This window comes from Camelina sativa, chromosome 2, assembly GCF_030686135.1.
Source record: "Camelina sativa cultivar CO46 ecotype springtype chromosome 2, ASM3068613v1".
In the NCBI taxonomy this organism is placed as follows: domain Eukaryota; kingdom Viridiplantae; phylum Streptophyta; class Magnoliopsida; order Brassicales; family Brassicaceae; genus Camelina; species Camelina sativa.
Window position 1 is genome coordinate 19429368 of NC_141881.1, and position 19973 is coordinate 19449340.

The 19973-nt window shown below is 34.8% G+C and overlaps 7 protein-coding genes across 8 annotated transcripts; 3 read left to right on the forward strand and 4 right to left on the reverse strand.

Annotated features, from left to right (window-relative positions):
- The first annotated feature begins 181 nt into the window (after positions 1-181).
- Positions 182-2843, forward strand: LOC104711310 (RNA pseudouridine synthase 7). 2 transcript variants are annotated; one of them, XM_010428002.3, is made up of 12 exons: positions 182-399; positions 471-514; positions 603-680; positions 765-865; positions 970-1057; positions 1223-1301; positions 1396-1478; positions 1590-1655; positions 1872-1928; positions 2023-2151; positions 2322-2530; positions 2610-2843. In XM_010428002.3, the coding sequence occupies exons 1-12, from the start codon at positions 246-248 to the stop codon at positions 2707-2709; spliced, it is 1188 nt and encodes a 395-aa protein (XP_010426304.1). In that variant the 5' UTR covers positions 182-245; the 3' UTR covers positions 2710-2843. The 2 variants fall into 2 exon arrangements, with proteins under 2 accessions (XP_010426304.1, XP_087342048.1); XM_087485922.1 differs by having other exon boundaries at positions 2392-2530.
- A 10-nt stretch (positions 2844-2853) lies between these two features.
- Positions 2854-5467, reverse strand: LOC104711309 (putative RNA methyltransferase At5g51130). The gene is made up of 8 exons (XM_010428001.3): positions 4947-5467; positions 4735-4849; positions 4468-4515; positions 4017-4275; positions 3693-3780; positions 3549-3614; positions 3395-3463; positions 2854-3136 (listed from the first exon to the last, which is right to left on the reverse strand). Exons 1-8 carry the CDS (start codon positions 5238-5240, stop codon positions 3047-3049), a joined length of 1029 nt encoding a protein of 342 aa, XP_010426303.2. The 5' UTR covers positions 5241-5467; the 3' UTR covers positions 2854-3046.
- Positions 5468-6451: 984 nt separating this feature from the next.
- Positions 6452-8552, reverse strand: LOC104711312 (polyadenylate-binding protein 1). The gene is made up of 6 exons (XM_010428003.3): positions 8238-8552; positions 8029-8131; positions 7654-7721; positions 7203-7394; positions 7000-7115; positions 6452-6788 (listed from the first exon to the last, which is right to left on the reverse strand). The coding sequence occupies exons 1-6, from the start codon at positions 8391-8393 to the stop codon at positions 6743-6745; spliced, it is 681 nt and encodes a 226-aa protein (XP_010426305.1). The 5' UTR covers positions 8394-8552; the 3' UTR covers positions 6452-6742.
- A 156-nt stretch (positions 8553-8708) lies between these two features.
- LOC104711313 (putative pterin-4-alpha-carbinolamine dehydratase, chloroplastic) lies at positions 8709-10022 on the forward strand. Its single transcript, XM_010428004.2, has 3 exons — positions 8709-9184; positions 9521-9716; positions 9825-10022. Exons 1-3 carry the CDS (start codon positions 8807-8809, stop codon positions 9914-9916), a joined length of 666 nt encoding a protein of 221 aa, XP_010426306.1. The 5' UTR covers positions 8709-8806; the 3' UTR covers positions 9917-10022.
- Positions 10023-10088: 66 nt separating this feature from the next.
- On the reverse strand, positions 10089-10680 carry LOC104711314 (uncharacterized). The gene has a single exon (XM_010428005.3). The coding sequence runs from the start codon at positions 10557-10559 to the stop codon at positions 10191-10193; it is 369 nt and encodes a 122-aa protein (XP_010426307.2). The 5' UTR covers positions 10560-10680; the 3' UTR covers positions 10089-10190.
- A 3749-nt stretch (positions 10681-14429) lies between these two features.
- LOC109126444 (uncharacterized) lies at positions 14430-15114 on the reverse strand. Its single transcript, XM_019229987.2, has 2 exons — positions 14929-15114; positions 14430-14660 (listed from the first exon to the last, which is right to left on the reverse strand). The coding sequence occupies exons 1-2, from the start codon at positions 15079-15081 to the stop codon at positions 14430-14432; spliced, it is 384 nt and encodes a 127-aa protein (XP_019085532.2). The 5' UTR covers positions 15082-15114.
- Positions 15115-16453: 1339 nt separating this feature from the next.
- LOC104711316 (superoxide dismutase [Fe] 2, chloroplastic) lies at positions 16454-18932 on the forward strand. Its single transcript, XM_087485956.1, has 9 exons — positions 16454-16648; positions 16741-16781; positions 17012-17089; positions 17378-17566; positions 17965-18136; positions 18227-18345; positions 18439-18465; positions 18570-18593; positions 18667-18932. Exons 1-9 carry the CDS (start codon positions 16576-16578, stop codon positions 18865-18867), a joined length of 924 nt encoding a protein of 307 aa, XP_087342082.1. The 5' UTR covers positions 16454-16575; the 3' UTR covers positions 18868-18932.
- The last annotated feature ends 1041 nt before the right edge of the window (positions 18933-19973 follow it).

Consider the following 19973-nt stretch of genomic DNA (forward strand, 5'->3'; position numbering starts at 1 on the left):
AAATCCAAAATATTTTTTTTCCTTCTTACCATAATAAAGCTCAAACCGAAACCCGAATTTTAATTTCGGTTTCACGAATTGTAATTTCCCTTTCAACTCAAACCAAATTGAATCGAACCAAATAGTCTAATTTTTGGTTTATTGTAAGCTTTTAATTAAAAACTTGGTTAACCCCAAAACTGTACCAAGTTAAGATTGACAACGACCAGTACCACCGCTAAGATTAAAATCGGAAAAAAAAAAACATGAAACGGAAACAGCAAGAAGACGACGGCGTAGAGAAGGCCGTCTCTACTACTACAGTCGTCGCCACTAGCTCAAACACCATGAGTACTGACCACCTACTTTTGCAGTCATCTTCTAAACTATCACAGAAACAGGACTACATCTTCCATGGAGGTAAAACACGAATCTTAGTACAATCTTCGATATCCCTTCAATCAATCAATCGTTTGATTTCGTTTGTGTAGGGAGACGCCATGTGAGGCCGTACTACTTCGAGTTCATTTCTCATGTAAGTGTTTTTTCATCTTTCTTCTTTAGTCCTAGTTGTTTTGCTCATGCCACTAGAGTAGTCACAGGGAGATTTGAAATTGATGTAGGTGAACAAAAGATGGACAGGGAAAACAATTGTGGATTTGTTCGCCGACGAATTTAAAGGACGGCCTCGTGATTATTATGTAAGTAACTTAGCTCTCATTCTCCTCTGATCTCAAAGGGATTAGTTTGATGATATAAGTCTGGTGATGATATAACATTTGCAGGTTGGTGCAGTCAAAAGTGGTAGAATTAAAGTTGATGGAGAGATTGTACCTGTTTCTTACATTGTGAAATCATCACAAAAGATTACTCACTTTCTTCATAGGTTTGTTCTTTGAGAACTTTATTCAGATGGTTTGCATTTTGCTAATTGAAATCAGTTTTTGCATTGAATGTGAATCCAAATTCTAAATGTGTGGAGGTTTTCAGGCATGAACCACCGGTGATGATTGATGATGTTGTGATCCTTCATCAAGAACCTGATGTTGTTACTGTCTGCAAACCAGCTTCTGTTCCTGTGAGTGTTTCGTTGGTTACTTTTCTAGTCGTGTGTTCTGTCGAGAATTTGAATCATGTTTTATTCAGAATGATTGATTGAGATTGATATTTTTCAATTCATGTGGCCTTTGTGGCGTATGATTGATGTTTTGGTAACAGTCCTGGTATTTTTGTTTTTGTCTAGGTGCATCCATGTGGTCAATACCGTAAGAACACGGTTGTTGGAATCCTTGATGCTGAGCATGATCTAGGCACTCTCTTTCGTATCCAGCCACAGATATTTTGACAAGGATACATAGATTTAGTTTACTCTTTCTTAAATAATAATATGTTAGTTATCCTTGCATCATTTCACAGCTATTCACAGATTAGACCGTTTGGTTTCTGGATTGCTCATCATAGCAAGAACTGCTGCAAAAGCTGATTTTTTTAGGCTACAGGTACTGGTAGAAGTTAGTTTCATTTTTGCTTGGCTATACTATAATTCCGAAGATGCTATTGGCTCTGATAAATCAAAATGTCACACTTAGTGCTTATCTTGATTGTTTCAGATTGAGGGTGGACTGGTGAAGAAACGTTATATTGCAAAGGTTATTGGCGTGTTCCCAGAAGATGAGGTTTGGAATCTTTCTCACATTATTGATGCTATTGGACTGTTTATACTGGTGCACGAGTGATACTTAATATGTTTTAAATCAACATTAAAACTGATTTGAGGGCAGTCATACTATCCAAATCTTAAAATCTACAAGCTTATCTTGAGGGAATTATAATATGGAGAACACTTTGGTTTGGGAAATAAATTGGTGAGCTGCATGACTTTGATTTGTCAGATGGTAGTCGACGCCAACATAAATTATAATGGCAGCGAAGGAAGAAGCACAGCAGAGGTAAAGCCACATTATGCCTATAGATTTAAAGAATGCAATCTTCCATTCGACACTTATAAGTAAAAATATCGGAATGTGTATATGGTTTATGCAGGACGCCATATCAAGTGGTGATGATAAGAAGGTGAAGGGGAAGCCTGCATGTACCAAGTTCACTAGAATCGCTACAAATGGGACTCATAGCCTCGTCTCGTGTGAACCAGTGACAGGACGAACCCATCAAGTAAGCAAGTTATTATACATAGTAGATCATGCGTATTTATCAGCCATTATACATAGAATGTGGTCAAAAATTTATAAAGCTTCGGTGTCTAGATCTTAGTAGCCATGGGAAAATAGATAAGAGAGAGTTTCGCCTTTTGGGGTTTCTCATTTTGGTTTTGACGTTTGTAGATTCGAGTGCATCTTCAATATACAGGGCATCCCATAGCAAATGACCCACTTTATCTCAATCAACACATAGATAATCTTGAGACCTATATTGCAAAAAGAATTGATGCGGGTGAGAGAAAGATGGTCTCTCCAGATGACTACGTGTATTCCAGTGAAGATTTCAGCATTGATCCAATGTGCACAAACTGCCCAAAGTTGATCCCACAAGGGTAAAAATCAGAAATGCTAAAACCACCAGTGAGTTATTGTTTTCATCCAAATCGTGTCTCATATTTCCACCTTATGCAGATATGAGGAGCATGACGAGGCGCTCTGGCTACATTGCGTTCAATACTCTGGAACTGGATGGGAATACGAATGTCCTTATCCATCTTGGGCATCACTTTAGCTACATTTATTTGATACTGTGATTCTTGTTACCAACACTTCTGACAACTGTATTGTATTACATTGTTCGACAAATGTGCTGATTAGTGCTTACATGGAAGAGTAAGAGTATCAAGTTGATTCATTGGATTCAAAGATTCCCTCATTTATCGATTCAAAGATTTGTGTCATTATCATTAAAAACCGTGTACAAAAAGAGGACCAAAAGAATTGGATTAGAGAGCCTAAGCTGTAGCGAAAAATAGTTTACATATTAGATATGAAACGAAATATAACCATGCCGTTCCATATTAATTTGATTTTCACAAGGCCTTTCAAAAACTCAGCGACGCAACTGGTCATTTCTGGAACGCAAGAATCTGTCTATCAAACCCTTTGCTTGCACCGGACAAGCTTGATGTAAGATCTTCTACTGTTCTGAAACCAATCTGTACCAAAACCAAAACACAAGTAATGGAACATAAGGCTCCAACCCCAAAACTTGCCAGCAACATCAGGTTACAACAAAAAGAAGCCAAAACTACATTGTTACACAAGTTGGTCGTGCTGCATAACAACTCTGATCTACACTTTACCCTAAACTCTTAATCTAGCTTTGAACCACACTTATACTATTGCATGATTGTATTTACAGATCAAGTAGGAGAATGGGCGAACAAAGGAATAAAATGGAGTGGACGGAGTACCTTATCAAGAAGAATTTCTTGGAAACGGTCAGGACGTAAAACAATCTTTCGGTAATTCATCGCAGTTGTCTGCAAACACACAAGGCAAACAAAGACTTAAACTATATATCTAGCTAACTTGTGCAATTAGAAAGAAACTTGCTTATACACGCACCTCTGAGACACGACGATTGTTTTCATACGATTTCCAAGGCTGAGGTTCCATTATAAAGATACCACCCTGAAAAGCAAACCCAACTGTCAGTTGCAGATACGAAAAGCAAATAATGGGCAACTGATTTAAGTATAATATAGTTACCGGTTGAAGAAGACGCCAAATTTTTGAAAATAAGGTGATCAAACCATCATCACCCCAATTCAAATGAACCCATTTTGTCACACTTAAACTGCATAAAAAATATAACATATTATCAATAAAGCTGTTATTTTAGATTCCAGCATTAGAAAACCAAGACAGACAGGCTTAGTAACATAAGATAATTTAACTAAAACCTCCTGTAAGTCTTTTCTCAACTACAGTTGGAATTTCATAAGCACTTTGAGGTGACTGGTGACTGTTCTTTTGTTTCTAAACACACGAGTGAGAAAAAGAGCAAAAAAAGAAAGGACTTAAGTAATTTACCATAGAATTGTATCATAACGATTATCGTCGAGATTTCGGGTTAGAACAAAATTCTCCTTCTGAAAGGACACAATCTGAGACAGGTCTTTAGTTTCTGGGATGTCTGCCTTCACCTCGCCATTGGAGAGAGAAGTAGATTGCTCCATTGAACCATGTGCTCTATCTGCAATCTTTGAACTAGGTTCCTTTTCACTTGACTTAGCAGAATTCTGCATTCTGACAAACTTCCTAAGATGCCAGTGAGCATCCTCAATACGACCTTCAATCAAAGAAACTTTTGTTCAATGCACAAGTTTTAAAAAATTATGTATCAGGAAACTAATAACAACAGTTCTGTGTTGTCACTTGAGTTACACTTGATATGAGAATATACTTGATTAAATCAGACAAAACATACAGTTTCTATATAAAGCAAAACTTGGAAGATAATATAACAGCCAATAGTTCTTACTTGAATCAATATCAACTCCAAGAATGCTCCGGCAACCAAACTTTTTAGCTGAAGAAACAGAAAAACAAATATCAGTTAAGGATTATACATTGTGTATGCTAACAGAGAGATTTCACATACAATAAAAAGCCCATTCACTCTCTACTAAAGCATTCCCATAAGGACATGTAACTAATCTTCACAAAAGGCCACACCTTCATATCTAATAAGCATTGATTCTGGAACTATGAATTGAAAGATGTGGAACAGTTTATGAGTAGAACATACCAATATGAATAGTCATAATGCCGCTGTTGCAGCCAATGTCAAGACAGTCTTTGCCTTCAAACCATTCTTTCTTCACTACTTTAAGCCGAGGATCCTCATCCGTGTCACTGCTAATCTAATACATTACGTTTTTTTTATCACAAGAAAACCAAAATCAGATACTAACCAATATAAACATCAAACGTAACATAGTAGTGTGGAGAGGGACTTACTCGGTAGCCATAGTAGTTTCTGTAGTTTCCAAAAGGGTAAACTTCTTGGTTCTTCTTCTTCTTGCTTTGATTACAGTTCCCTTGTTGCTGATTCTGCTGCTTCTGCTGGGTTGGGACTTTCTCGTTCCCTTGTTGTCCTTGTTGTTGCTGTTTCGGCTGGGTTGGGACTTTCTTCTCTTCGTTAGCTACAACTTTCTCAATACTCTTCTCATTCTCATGGCTTCTCTTTCTCTTCTTCTTATCCTTCTTCTGATCGTTGTCTCGACCCATTCTCTCACACGACGTTGGTTTCATATGTGCGACAGAACAATCACGCGGAGCTAGGGTTTCTATGTTACCGCGATCAACTCGATGAGATAGAATCGAAAACAAAACGATTAATCTAAACAGAGAGACTCGACGAAGCTAGCGCAAGAGAGGTTTTTTCGTAGAGAGGTCGAGAGCTTTAAGCGGCGGAGAGCGAGGAAGAAGAAGAAGAACCGTCTTTGAAAGTCCTAAAGGGTTTAACGAGTCTCTTTATTAAGTATTTATCTTCTTTTTGAAATTATATATATTTTCAAGCCTATTCCTGTAAATATACGAAGTTTCTATTCAAGCCTTTTTTTTTTTTTTCCACATTTTTAGTACATAGTTTGACTTTATTGTGATTCTCGGATTCGCGTTTATGAGAGATTAACGTTTATGAGGGAAATGGCATGGATTCTCGGGATTTCCATCTATGAGGGGAATGAATCACAATATAAGTCAGTTAGTCAGATTATGTACTAAAAAGTCACTCCTCTCATAAACGGTAATCCGAGATTACATGCCAGTCCATTTGAACGCGAAAAAATTATGACTTGCCTTTGTGTCGTAAAGGGAAACAGTTACAGTTTTAGAAAACCTGATTAAACAAAATCGGTCACTAGAAATATATTCTCCATTAGGTAAGGTTGAGAAGAGAACAAATTTTAGTAACCAATTTTGTTTACCAAGATTTCTAAAACTGTTAACTGTTCCATCCACTACCATATTTGAAAATCAGATTAGCGTGAAAAAAGAAGTCACCGCAAAAAAAGTATATGTTTTAACCAAAAAAGAATATATATATATATGTTCGATGAGACATCAGATTTGGGGGTGTCGACGGTAAGGACCTTATCATGCATTGCACACCCAAAAGTTTGATGCCTCAAAATCAAACACATACCTTCCTAACAGTAACTTGTTTCATGCTCTTTGTCATTTAATTATAGGCCGCGATATCGATATATTTATAACACGTAAACGCATGCTTTGTGTGAGTGAGTACATGCTTTTTGTGTGTTGAATCTATATCTTTCCTTTTCTTTGGTCTACACAAAAATTGAGTTACCTGCTCGAGAATTTGGCAAGAATGAACAGTTTAACTAACCACTTTTCAGTTTTTTTTCACATAATGACCGACCCAGATATTAAAATCTGATCAACACACACAAAACCTATAAAAAAAAGGGTTAAAATTCGTAGTAACTGAGTGGAGGTCATTTTCAATGGAAAGCTTATGAGTTTTTTTTTATGCGATTCGTGTTGAAAAGGATAAAGAACAAGGAACTCAAAATGTTGCTCTTGTCATCAAATATTGTACAGAAATTCTAAAAATATGATTCCCCTCTCTCCTCTCTTCTGTTCATACAATTCTTCTTTCAACTCTTCTCTGTTAATCGAAACAACTGCAGCGCTCCCGATGAACCAAATTGAGAATCGAGTTGATGATGATGATAAGCACCTTCCTGAACCGAAAGGCAGCTGCTACTTTTAACACCAATTTGCCTTGATCAGTACGGTCTGTACCGCATGGCCCGTCTGAACCTGGGAACTCTCCTGCACAAAACCATGAGAACAACCATTGTCAATATTTATGAACAACCCCATGATTATTCCCTCTCACTAATAGATATACACCGAAACAAACATATGAATTTCTCATCTCTACTTTTTATCACAATCTTTAGTTTTTATACTAGTCAATACAATCCAACCATTGCTAGTTTTATTCAAAAGAGAGCAAAGCAGAGAAGTTTCTAGAACGCACCCATAGGCATATGGAGGGTAGAATGGAGGTCCTGGCATAAATCCCCTCATGGGTCTAAAGGGACGCCTTCCTCGAAATTGTTTCATTCCTGGGACATTAGTTCTCTTTGCAGACACCTGAAAAATTGATTAAACTAAGTTTAGTAATGACAAATCTTTAGATATGTAGACAATTGACTCCATGTCAGTAAAACGAGTTTGCACCTTTATCTGACGACCATGCAGTTCTGACTCATTCAAAATAAGAGAATTCTGAACAGCTTCCACTTCCACAAATTCCACATAGGCAAAACCTTTAGGCTGACCAAACTTATCAGTCAGAATCGTAACCCTATTCACTGTCCCACAGGATTGAAAATGCTGCTGGACTTCCTCTGGAGTGCATGCATAGTCCACCTAGTATACACAAAGCCAAAGACATAAGAAAGCTAAATAATCAGCGGGTACTAACACTTTACAGATACTACTCAAAGCAACAAAGATGGGATAAAAGGTCTTATAAATATAAAAGCTAAGTGGGTTAGCAATTGCAAGAGACAACATTATAAACAACAATCAGTGATACCAGAAAATCACTACAAAAACAAACTTTCTTTGAAAAAGATACAAACATCAATAAGAAACATGAGAAAATTAATGGTGGAAGAAGCCTCACATTGCCAACATATATTGATCGCGAATCCACTTCCTCCTTCTCAGCTGAACTAACACCTCCTGAAGGATCTTCATTCATATGCAACAATAAGAAGAGCATTAACACGATTAGCTCAAGGTTAATCTTGCCTAGTAAACTGGAATCGTTTCAATAGAATTCATCACTCAACACACAAAACTAATATTTTCCATACTATACCCAAACTACAGTCAATTACTTAAAAGAATCGTTGATTCAACTAAAAAGATTCCAATAAAGTAATATCCTAATTAACAAGAGATGCTCTAACCCTAATCTATCAATTTAAGGTTTAAGTGAAGCTGGGCATAAAAAAAGATTCAAGAATCTACGAATTGAGAGTTTATAAGCACAAACCTTGACCAGCTCCCATATCTTTCTCAGCTTTGGCTTGCATTTCACGCAAAGCTCCAGCTTCTTCCTCGATCTCCTTAATTCGTTTCTTCATATCCTCCAAGTCCTATCATAACAAAATCCAAAGCAAAACAACATACTCAATACAGTGACAGCCAAGGGAAGGGTCTATATCTAAATTAGATAAAAAATAGATCGAAGAATCAAAATACCCTAGAGCTAGAGCCTGGTTCAAGCTCCTCATCACCGGCGGCGGCTCCTTCTTCTCCGCCGTGTTCTTCGTACTCCTCCGTATCCATCTCTCCTTCTTCCTCCTCTGGGATCTCTCCTCCGTACACCTCGTGCTCTTGCTCATCGTGCAGCGGCATCTTCGTCTCTCTCTCTCTCTTACTTTATCTCTCTCACTCGGCGACTGTCGTAAAAAAAGCGAAAGAGAGAAAACAGAAGTTTCGGAATTTTTAGGGCTTGAAATCGGGAAAGAAAGGGATTGGAAGGTTTGTTCGTAAATAAATATACCCGAAAAGGTTAATTTTGGAAAATTAACAAAATCTTTAAAACTACATTCACCAAAGTAGAAAAAAACCCAAAAAATTCGTCGGTTGGACCTTCCAATGGGCTTAACATGACGTGGCAACTGGGCCTCACTCTGACTTTTAGATGATCTCATTAGTGATGACGTGGCATCTCACCCATTTAACTCAGTGGTCGCTCTTCTCTGAAACCAAAAGCTTCTTATCTTCTTCTTCGGAGACAGAGCAAACAAAAAAAAACCCAGCCTCCGATGGCCGCCACGTCATCATCACCGCCGTGTGTTAACGTCTCAGTGTCTTCCCACCTCCTACGTAAACCTTCTTGCACCATCCTTAGAGTGTTCGGTTTATCACAGCCTGGGAGCAGGAGTAACCGTAGAGTAGGACGGTTAACGGTGACCCGGTCTAATTTGGCGCAGGATTTTCTCGGTGATTTCGGAGCTCGTGACCCTTACCCTGAGGAGATAGCGAGCCAGTTCGGTGACAAAGTGTTGGGATGCCAAAGCACTGAGCACAAGATTTTGATACCAAACGCTTCTGTTTTGTCTCTCTCTCAGCTTGATTGTTCCCCTGTTTCTCCTTCACAGCCTCCTTTGTCCGCCGATGATGCTCGAACCCTCCTCCATAAGGTCTGGTTTACTAAGCTTTACAAGTTCGTTGGTTGATCAAAATGTTGTTAAAATTCGATTTCTACTAGTTATCTATACAGAACTGGCTACTCCACTCATTGTCATGGTTGTGGAATCTGTTACCACTACAAAAAAAATTTACAGTTATGGATATTTCAAACGGTTCTATCTAGTTCAAGAAAGATAGAATTTTTACAAAAGATATTATGAAGAGTGTGGATTAGGAATGATAAAACAATAGATCATTGTTTATAAGTCTCATGTGTTACTCACTCTTCTCATTGCCATGGTTAAATGAAACCCATGAAGTTTTCAATCATTATGTAAACGGTTCAGGTTTTGGGATGGAGTATAGTGGAGGATGAAGCAGGCAGTCGGAAAATAAGGTGCATGTGGAAGGTGAGGGATTTCGGGTGCGGTGTTGAACTCATAAACAGGATCCATAAGGTTGCTGAAGCTTCTGGTCATTACCCTTCTCTTCATTTGGAAAGTCCTACCCAAGTTCGAGCTGAACTATCCACCACTTCTATTGGTATGTTAAACATATACAAATCTGATTAGTTGTTTGATATTTGAGTTTTAATGTATATATATATGGTTTTTTTAAAATGGTTGGTTGTTGGATGTACAAACAATGCAGGAGGGTTGAGCCTGAATGATTTCATAATGGCGGCCAAGATAGATGATATCAAGACTTCTGATCTTTCCCCTAGGAAAAGAGCTTGGGCGTAACCTTCCTCATTTTTATTATTTTGTTACAAATTTTGTTTGATAATATGTAATGTATGTGATGTTATTCTTCATTCATCAATCAAAAGAAGCCGCTCTACTTGTCGTATGAGATTCATTTCATAATTAGGATATTGAGTATGAAATGCTTCAAAGAATTTATAATTGACCAAAATATAAAAAGGATGACATTTTTATTACTATCAAAACATTGTGTCGTCTTCTTGATTTTCTAAAACAAATTTTGAAAATAAAAATGTTTCACATAACAAACATCTTAGGGTGCGGTGGTTGGAGGACCAGCACTTTTGACGCATAGTTGTTTTAGCATAGGTGGGAAAAACGGGTTGCAGTTAACTTCATGGTCTAGAAAAGCTTTACAACAAGCTGGACCTATGCTGCCAAATTGGTGGGTCATGATGGCTTGTCTGATCTCTGCAAAGCATCCTGGCCATTCCATAAATGTCGACCAGCATTTGGTTATGTCTGGCATTCCTGGCATTCCGGGCATTCCGGGCATACCGGGACTTGGATTAAATGGATTTGGAAATGGAAACGGGAACGGGGGGAACTGCGGTAGCTGAGCATTAGCGGAGGCTGCAATGCATAAGATAACCACTAGGAGAGAAACACTCTTGATCGACATGATGATTGGGTTCTCTACTTTATGCGACAAGAGAGATGGAAGACTTGATTATATGTAGTTTAGTTTTGTTTGATGAAATTATGTGGCTATGTGGTCAAATTTATATCAAAGTAATGGTCTAATGGAGTAGAGAATACTAGCTGGCATTGTGAAACGTATACAAGTTACTTTCTGTAATCACTTTTATCGTTTTAAAATTTGGAAGAAAATAAAAAACATTCAAAGCACTTGATCATGGAGTAACGAAGTACATTGAATCTGATGGATATATGAATCACTTTGACTAACACATTAAAGAAAAAATTATCTTCTTAGCCAGTCTCTACTCTTTAGAAAAAAGACATGTAAAAAAGATATTTTCCTAACCAAGTTTTGTTTATGGACAGAAAAAACAAATAGAAAAGATAGTTTTCTAATCAGTCTCGTTTATGAATATAATTAATTTGATTAACCAAAAACTCTCTCACGTTTAGACCCACAAATTCGGAAAGATTAGGCCGGATAAAAAAACAGAACTGAAAACTCAAATCGAAATTAACTCAAGTGATTACTGGTTTTATGATTTTAATAGATTTGAAAATCCAAACAAAAATTATTTGTTATTTAATTATTGATTTTAAAATAATAATCAAAATTATGTGTTATTGGTTATATGATTTATAAATACTTGTTAAAATCTCATGTTATTCATTAAATGATTTGTTTTTGGATTTTAATATCCACATCATGTTTTAAGGGGTGTGTTGAAACCATGATTTTGGAGGATTTTATGGGATTAAGGAAATTTGGAATTTTGAAAGATTTTAGAGAAATTGATATGATTTATAGTAAAATTCTTTTAAATCACATCTAAAACCATGAGATTTAGATTTCTGTATTTTTAACTAAACAAATCCTCTCAAATCCTCTAGAATCTCTAAGGGGGTGTACTGAGACCATGATTTTTGGAGGATTTTATGGGATTTAGGAAATTTGGAATTTTGATAGATTTTAGGGAAGTTGATATGATTTATGGTAAAATTCTTTCAAATCCCATCTAAAACCATGAGATTTAGATTTCTGTATTTTTAACTAAACAAATCCTCTAGAATCTCTAAAACTTATTAAAATCCAAATCCACAAACTGTTTTGAATAACAGTGGATTTTAAAGTAGATTTTTAAATCATCAGTTCAATAACAGTGAATTTTAATGGACTATTTAAAATCCATTATTGAATAACATATGATTTGTAAATTTTACACAAATCAATTAAAATGTCAAGTTGAAACCCCCCCCCCCCCCAAACTTATTAAAATCCAAATCTACAAACTATTTTAAATAATAGTAGATTTTTAAGTAGATTTTTAAATCATCAGTTCAATAACAGTGGATTTTAATAGATTTTTAAAAAATCCATGATTGAATAACATATGATTTGTAAATTTTACACAAATCAATTAAAATGTGAAGTTGAAACCCCCCCCCCCCCCCACAAAACTTATTAAAATCCAAATCTACAAACTGTTTTAAATAATAGTAGATTTTAAGTAGATTTTTAAATCATCAGTTCAATAACAGTAGATTTTAATAAATTTTTAAAAATCCATAATTGAATAACATAGGATTTGTTAATTGTACACAACTCTCTTAAAATGCCAAGTTGAATATACTCCCCCCCCCCCCCCCTAAATATATTTGAATGGATTTAAAAGTGAAAAGTAGAAGGATTCAAATCCAATGATAAAACATATTCTTTCAAAATCCATGTGTTTTGATTTTCATAATTTTACAATTCTATATGAAGTTATAAATCATTCATCCAATAACAATTGTGACCCAAATCCAAAATTATAAATTTACCTTATTGATATTGAGTTTTAAACTCCTTAATCCAAAAACCCGAAACCAAACCAAAACCCAAAAATATTCAAAATAATACTAATAGTTTTATATCCAAATATCCAAATTTTTTTTTTGAAAATCCGCGTATTTACCTAAAAAACACCGATACTCGGGTACAATTTTGGATATTTGTGTATCTGAAAAATCAGGTTTATCACGGTTTAAAAATCTATACTTGAATCCGAAAAGACTTGAACCAAAATTTTAAATTTACCCTATTGAGTTCTAAGAGCATCTCCAAAGGTTACTTCATATATAGAGTATGCAAACTTCAAATTTAAAGTACGAGGGTTTTTTCCTCCAAGAGCATACTTCAAATACGAAGTTTTTAAAATGTGTATTTTAGCCCTGGGCATATTACCCGGACCCGAAACCCGAACCCGAACCCGACCCAAAGTGGATGGTTCGGGTATTGTATAAAATCCGATCGGGTTCAATACCTCTGAGGTTTGGATACCCGATACCCGAACCCGAATGCCCACCCGAACTAACCCGAATTAAATGTAAAAATATGTACTTTAGGGGATTTGAACCCACAACCTTGAATATTTACAGGTACATCATTAACCATTTTACCACTTCAGTTTCTCTGTCTCAAAAAGAAATGTTAAATATTTATATATATACAAGTTTTCTAAAATTTATAAAAAAATAAAAATTAGTTTTTTTTTTTTGTTCATGGTTCGATTGAGTTCGGGTATACCCGAATAACCCGAGCCCGAACAGGTATTACCCGAACCCAAACCCGAAAGTATAGAAAACCCGAACGGGTTCTATATGTCTAAACCCGAAAACCCGAATCCAATCGGCTTCGGGAACCCGAATGCTCAGGGCTAGTGTATTTTGCATAATAGTCCTTATATTGTTCATAACTATTTTAAAATTATAAAATTTTTATAAAGAACTCTAAAACATACATTAAAATATTATACACAATATTAATTTATAAAACATTACATTTTTATATCAAATTTACCTCAGAATTAATATTTTCTAGTATTTTAATTTGTGTAATATTTATGTGCTCATGTAATCTTATTTCATTGTGTTACTTTATTTTGTATTAAGTTTGTTTAGTATAAGATTTTGTTGTGTAATTTTTTTTTAAATGTATCTATTTAATTTTATATGTAACAATTAGATTTATAAGAATATATGTGAAATACTTTGAAGTTATAAAATTTTGGGGAATAAAATGATAAACAACATAATTTGTAAGATTATTTTTGAAATATATAATTTTTAGGGACTGAAATGCAAAAAAAAACGAAACTTCAAATTTAGAGTTTTGAATATTGATACTCCATATTCGATCCGGGTAACTGAATGCCAAACCATAGGTCAGACAGTGTACCCCAATATTATGATGCATGTTTTGTTTCAATTTTCTTTCTATAAATGTCCCGATTTCTTCAAAATCTTTTTTACCCTCTGAGTTTACATCTGTTTCTCCTTCACATCCTCCTTTGTCCGCCGATGATGCCCAAACGCTCCTCCATAAGGTCTGTTTACTAGTCTTTACAATTTCGTTGGTTAATCAATTATGTTGTTAAAGTTTGTTTTATGCAGAGGACTAACCACTAGTACATAGCTTAGTTATCTACATAAGTATTGGCTACTTTGGCTAGTCCCGTCATTCTTATGGTTGTGGAATCTTTTATCATTACAAATACACAACTATGCATATTTCAATCGAATACATCTAATTCCAGAAACTATTTTTACAATAGATCATTGTTTATAACCGTCATGTGTTACTATTCTCATTGCCAATGGGGCCCATGAAGTTTCAATCATATAGTTTACTGTTCTCGATGCCAATGAAACAGATGAAATAAAGATTTTATATTTGACCAAAATATAAAAAGGGATGACATTTTTATTATTATACAATCATTAGGTCGTCTTCTTAATTTTCTAAAACATTTTGGGACTAACACAAATTTTGAAAATAATAATGTTTCACATAACAACTACTTGTTGCATCCTAGGGTGCGGTGGTTGGAGGATCAGCACTTTTGACGCATTGTTGTTTTAGCATAGGTGGGAAAAACGGGTTCATGGGAAGATTCGGTGTGCAGTTAGCTTCAACATCTAGTAAATCTTTACAACAAACTGGACCTATGCTGTCAAATTTACCGGTCATCACGGCTTGTCTGATCTCCGCAAAGCATCCCGGCATATTCATAACTGTTGACCAACATTTGGTTATTTCTATCTCTTGCATCCTTGGCATATCAGAAGTTGCTTGCGACGGTTTCAGAATTCCTGGCATACTGGGACTTGGTGGAAATGGATTTGGAAATGGAAATGAGAACTTCGGAATTCCTGGTATACCGGGACTCGGTTGAAATGGATTTGGAAACGGAAAAGGGAACTTTGGAATTCCTGGCATACCGGGACTTGGTTGAAATGGATTTGGAAACGGAAAGGAGAACTTTGGAATTCCTGGCATACCGGGACTCGGTTGAAGTGGATTTGGAAACAAAAGGGAATCCCGGAATTCCAGGCATACCAGGACTCGGTTGAAATGGATTTGGAAATGGAAAAGGGAACGGAAAATGCGGTAATTGAGCATTAACTGAGGCTGTGGTGCATAATATAACCACTAGAAGAGAAAACACACTTTTGATCGACATGATGGATTGCAACCAGAGAAATAGAAGAGTTGAAAAATCCAATATATTAGTTTGTAGTTTGGTTTTCGTTTTGATGAAGTTATGTAATTGGCCGGCTATGTGGTCAAATTTATATGAAAGTAATGGAGTATGAAACACTAGCTGGCATTGCCATACGTTTACAAGTTAATTTTTTGTAATCAATTTTATTGTTTTAAAATTTGGAGGAAAATTAAAAACTGCCAAAATTTTTGATCATGGAGTAATAGGTGCATTGAGTCTCATGGATATGAATCACTTTGACTAACACAGGAAAAAAGGATATTTTCCTAAGCAGACTGTTTGTGGATAGAAAAACAATTAAAAATCTATTTTGATATTTTCTTAACCAAGCTAGGTAGCTTATGAATTTGTCCAAAAAAAAAAAACAAAAAGGTAGCTTATGAATAAGAAAAAAAAACAAAATAAAAAGATATTTTCTTAATCAGACTGTTTGTAGATAGAAAAAACAATTAAAAAAAAATTTCTTAACCAAGCTAGATATATATATATATATATATTCTTCTTTCAGTTTCTTGGGATTATTACATTTACCTCTATTTTTTTTCCTTCTAATTTTCAGGATAGCATATAAATTTGAGAGAAACTAATGAACTTATATGAATTTTTGATTAATTTATGATAATGTTAGTATAGAATTATTTAAAGTTAGTTGGACAGTTAGTAAAATTATTACATATGAAATTACAAGACATGGAACAAATATATCTAAAATAGTATTAGTTTTTTAAAAATATGAGATAATATTAGTTTTCATTACTTTTCTCTTTGAGAATAATTTTTTGTTAATTTTTAATTATTTTAATACTAAATAAGATAGAAATGTGATGTAATTCACATTATTTTGTATGAAAATTATATTTTTTACCCATTAGAATTAAGCGCATATAATTAAAATAAAAATTTATTATGATGTAATATACAGTTGAATTTTTTTTGTGAAATGGAATGCGTGAACTCTAAATCCGTTTTTTTCTTTTTATGAAAAAACAAATAAAATATGAAACTAATATTTAAAATTCTACTAAAAATTCAGCATATTTTTCTTATATTTATACGGACCTAATCTAGTTTACATTATTACATATATGCTTTCAACGCATACCTGATTGCTAGGTATTTATGCTTTCAACATTTTATGCACATATGTATGCTTTCAACGCATATAATTAAAATAAAAACCATTTTTATGTTTCCAAACTATTCGCGTACCTGTTTATGACTCCATGCAACATATAGATAGAGACTATTGAAAAAAAATTAACTTTTAGTTTGTGTTTAGATAAACAAAAAAAAAAAATTGATAATAACATTTAAAAAAAAAAGAAGATGTACATTGAGATAAGAAGACTCACTTATCTAAAAGCAAGAGAGAAGGGGTCTTGTTGTTGCACAGATACATTACTAACATCTTCAAAAACACAATCAAATCAGAGTTTAACGCTTTGAGGAAAGATGATGACAGTTGCAGTGACAGCCATTTCCTCATCATCTCTATCGTACTCTCCTCTTCTTCTTCATTCTCAAGGTCTCTCCTTTTTCCTATCTTTCTTTCTCTCTCTCTCTATGAACGAAACACTTGGTTTTCTTATGGGTTTTTGTGTTGGTGAATTACAACAGGGCCAAACCGGCGACTGCTGCAATGTGAAAGAAACGAAAAGGTTGGGTTTCGCAACTTCTCTTATAGATAATCTCCTTGAAAGTTCGAATTAGCTTATTAATTCTACAAGGAACTCTATAATCTTCTATTAGTGATATAACTTTTGACTAAGGAACTATGCATAGATAGTGTTCGATGAAATGCTTCAGTGAAACTTGAACTTAATATGTGTTAGGACTTGAATTCAATAACACAAACTCTTTGTTTTTTTTTTTTTTGTGAATTGCACAGAGACGGTTAGCGACAAAGGTGGCTGGTTCTGGTGTTATCACAGCGGGATTTGAGTTAAAGCCGCCTCCGTATCCTCTTGTACGTTTTCTTGAATTTTGTTGTTTTCATGTGTTGGAAACTAAGTTTCTTAGATTAGAAAAGACCCTGCTTTTAGGTGGTTGATATAATATAATTATACTAGACTTTGTTCTTTCTGCTGCTATACATTACTTTTTAGTTTGTATGACTGTATGCAAGAACAACAAATAGGACACTATGTGAGTCGTGTACTTAATAATTATGAAAAATGATGAGCTTCCCTGCTTTGGCATCATATGGGAGATGTTGCTCACTCTGTGTGTCGTTGTGTGTTTGATATATGGGTAGGATGCTCTGGAACCGCATATGAGCCGAGAAACCTTGGATTATCACTGGGGTAAACATCACAGAACTTACGTTGAGAACTTGAACAAGCAAATTGTTGGCACAGATCTAGATACATTGTCCTTGGAAGAAGTTGTGCTTCTTTCATACAACAGAGGCAATATGCTTCCTGCCTTTAACAATGCTGCACAGGTATATGCAATATTGCTTTCCACCAGTTTTTTTTCATTTTAAGGAAAAGAACCTTTTTAAGCCGCCCATGTAAAGAATTAGACTGGAACCTTTAAGTACACTGTAGTCGTATAAGTGGCAGTATCGGTGTTGAAAATGTACCGGTTATGTGGAAACACTCCGATAGATAGGTAGATACATTAAAACTAACAAGAAATCACTTGGATACTACATTCGTTGACATGAAAAACTTTAGTTTCTTGTGAACTGCGAATTGGATAAGAATTAACATCAGCCGACAATCTATATCTTGAATCAGATTAGGACCACTGGTCGTAGTGGCAAGTTTCTTAATGTGGAATGGTTTGTTTTTTTTTTCTGGATTGAATGTGAATTGAAGATATATGAGGTGCTTGCAGGCTTGGAACCACGAGTTCTTCTGGGAGTCTATCCAACCTGGAGGTGGAGGAAAGCCAACTGGAGAGCTTCTCAGATTAATAGAGAGAGATTTCGGGTCTTTTGAAGAGTTTTTGGAAAGGTTCAAGTCGGCTGCAGCATCTAATTTTGGTTCGGGTTGGACATGGCTTGCATGTGAGTGTTTTTTACTTTGTTCCCCTTCCATATATGCAAACCCCCCAACTTACTTACCATACTAAAGCTTCTCGGGACTCATTGATGCAGATAAGGCAAATAGACTTGAAGTTGCAAATGCTGTAAATCCGCTCCCAACGGAAGAAGATAAGAAGCTTGTAATAGTGAAGACTCCCAACGCAGTAAATCCGCTCGTATGGGATTATTCTGTAAGTGTCTAAACTTCTAATATGAAGATCAAACTCTTGTTGGCTATTATGGATGTTTATATCCTCACACATTTGGTCTGTCCTTTTGTGCAGCCACTTCTCACCATTGATACATGGGAGGTATAAATATAAGCTACTCATCTCTCTATATCTGATTTGACTTAGAAAGATTGGTTTCTTGATCGCTGACTTCTTTTTCTTTTTCCTTCTTTTGTGCCAAACAGCACGCTTACTATCTGGATTTTGAGGTACTATCAAATTGCCAAATGATTTTTACTATATTTGAACGCAACGGTCTCATATTTGTTGTTTTCTACGCAGAACCGAAGAGCTGAATACATAAATACATTCATGGAAAAGCTCGTGTCATGGGAAACTGTAAACACAAGGCTAGAAGCTGCAATGGTTCGAGCAACCCAAAGAGAACAAGAAGGAACAGATACAGAAGAAGAAGCGAATCCAGATGATGAAGAGCCGGAGGTCTATTTAGATAGTGATATTGATGTATCTGAGGTTGATTAAAAAACCTGTGAAGCATATAACATTAGCATCTGAAATGTCAATTACAGAGAGCAAAATTTTTTGCATTCTTAAGCCTTACAAATTAACTTAAATTTTGACTATTGTGGGGGAAAAATAAGCTACCTTGAACAAAAACAAAAAGCATTGTGATGAGTTACTATAGGGAGACCTGTGATTGTACAAACCCAAATATCTTACCACCTTTTTTAAAAATATATTTAAATAATATAATTAAATTAAGCAATCAAAAAGAAGAAGATTCCTTAATTACTTCCATTTACTTCGCTCCTCACTGAAAAAAGGAAATACTAATGAGGGCTAATCGTAATTATAATAACATAACCCTAATCATCCATACTAACTTGATCACAATGGCTATAATTAGTACTAATCACAATAATTAATACTAAAAGCCCTAATCCCTAATGTGTATATAAGCACTTTTTTCTCAGTTTGTAGTAACAATTTCTTTATTTCATTCCTAATAACTGAGAACTTTTTTCAGTTTTTTTTTAACGAAGACGTTCTTCCGATAAATCTAGGCACTACAAAAAAGACGTACATTGTTAGCGTAGAAAATATGTTATCATATGTAATACATAGCGAATTCATAAATGCTATGATATCGACAGCTATGGTAGATATCCCACCTACGATAGCGTTATTTTTCTATGCTATAATAGGTTAATATACGATAGCCTTAGTTGAATCTTTTAATTTAGTTTTTTCATAGCAATATTTGAATGCCGTTATTTTTTTTCTTTTCAAATTGTTGTTTTTAATCACAAACAAATTCATCACTTTGGCATTTTTTTATTTTTTTTATTTATTTATTGTTTATTTATTTATCCACTTTTGTTTTTTTTTAAATAATAGAATGAAACTAATTTTTTTTTTTTTTAAAAAGAAACTGCAAAGAAGATTCCTTAATTATTTTACACTTACTTCGCTTCTCACTGAAAAAAGGAAATACAAATAGGGACTATTCGTAATTATAATAACATAACCCTAATCTAAAATACTAACTTGATCACAATGGCTATAGTTAGTACTAATCATAATAATTAAAACAAAAACCCTAATCCCTCCTAATGTGTATATAAGCA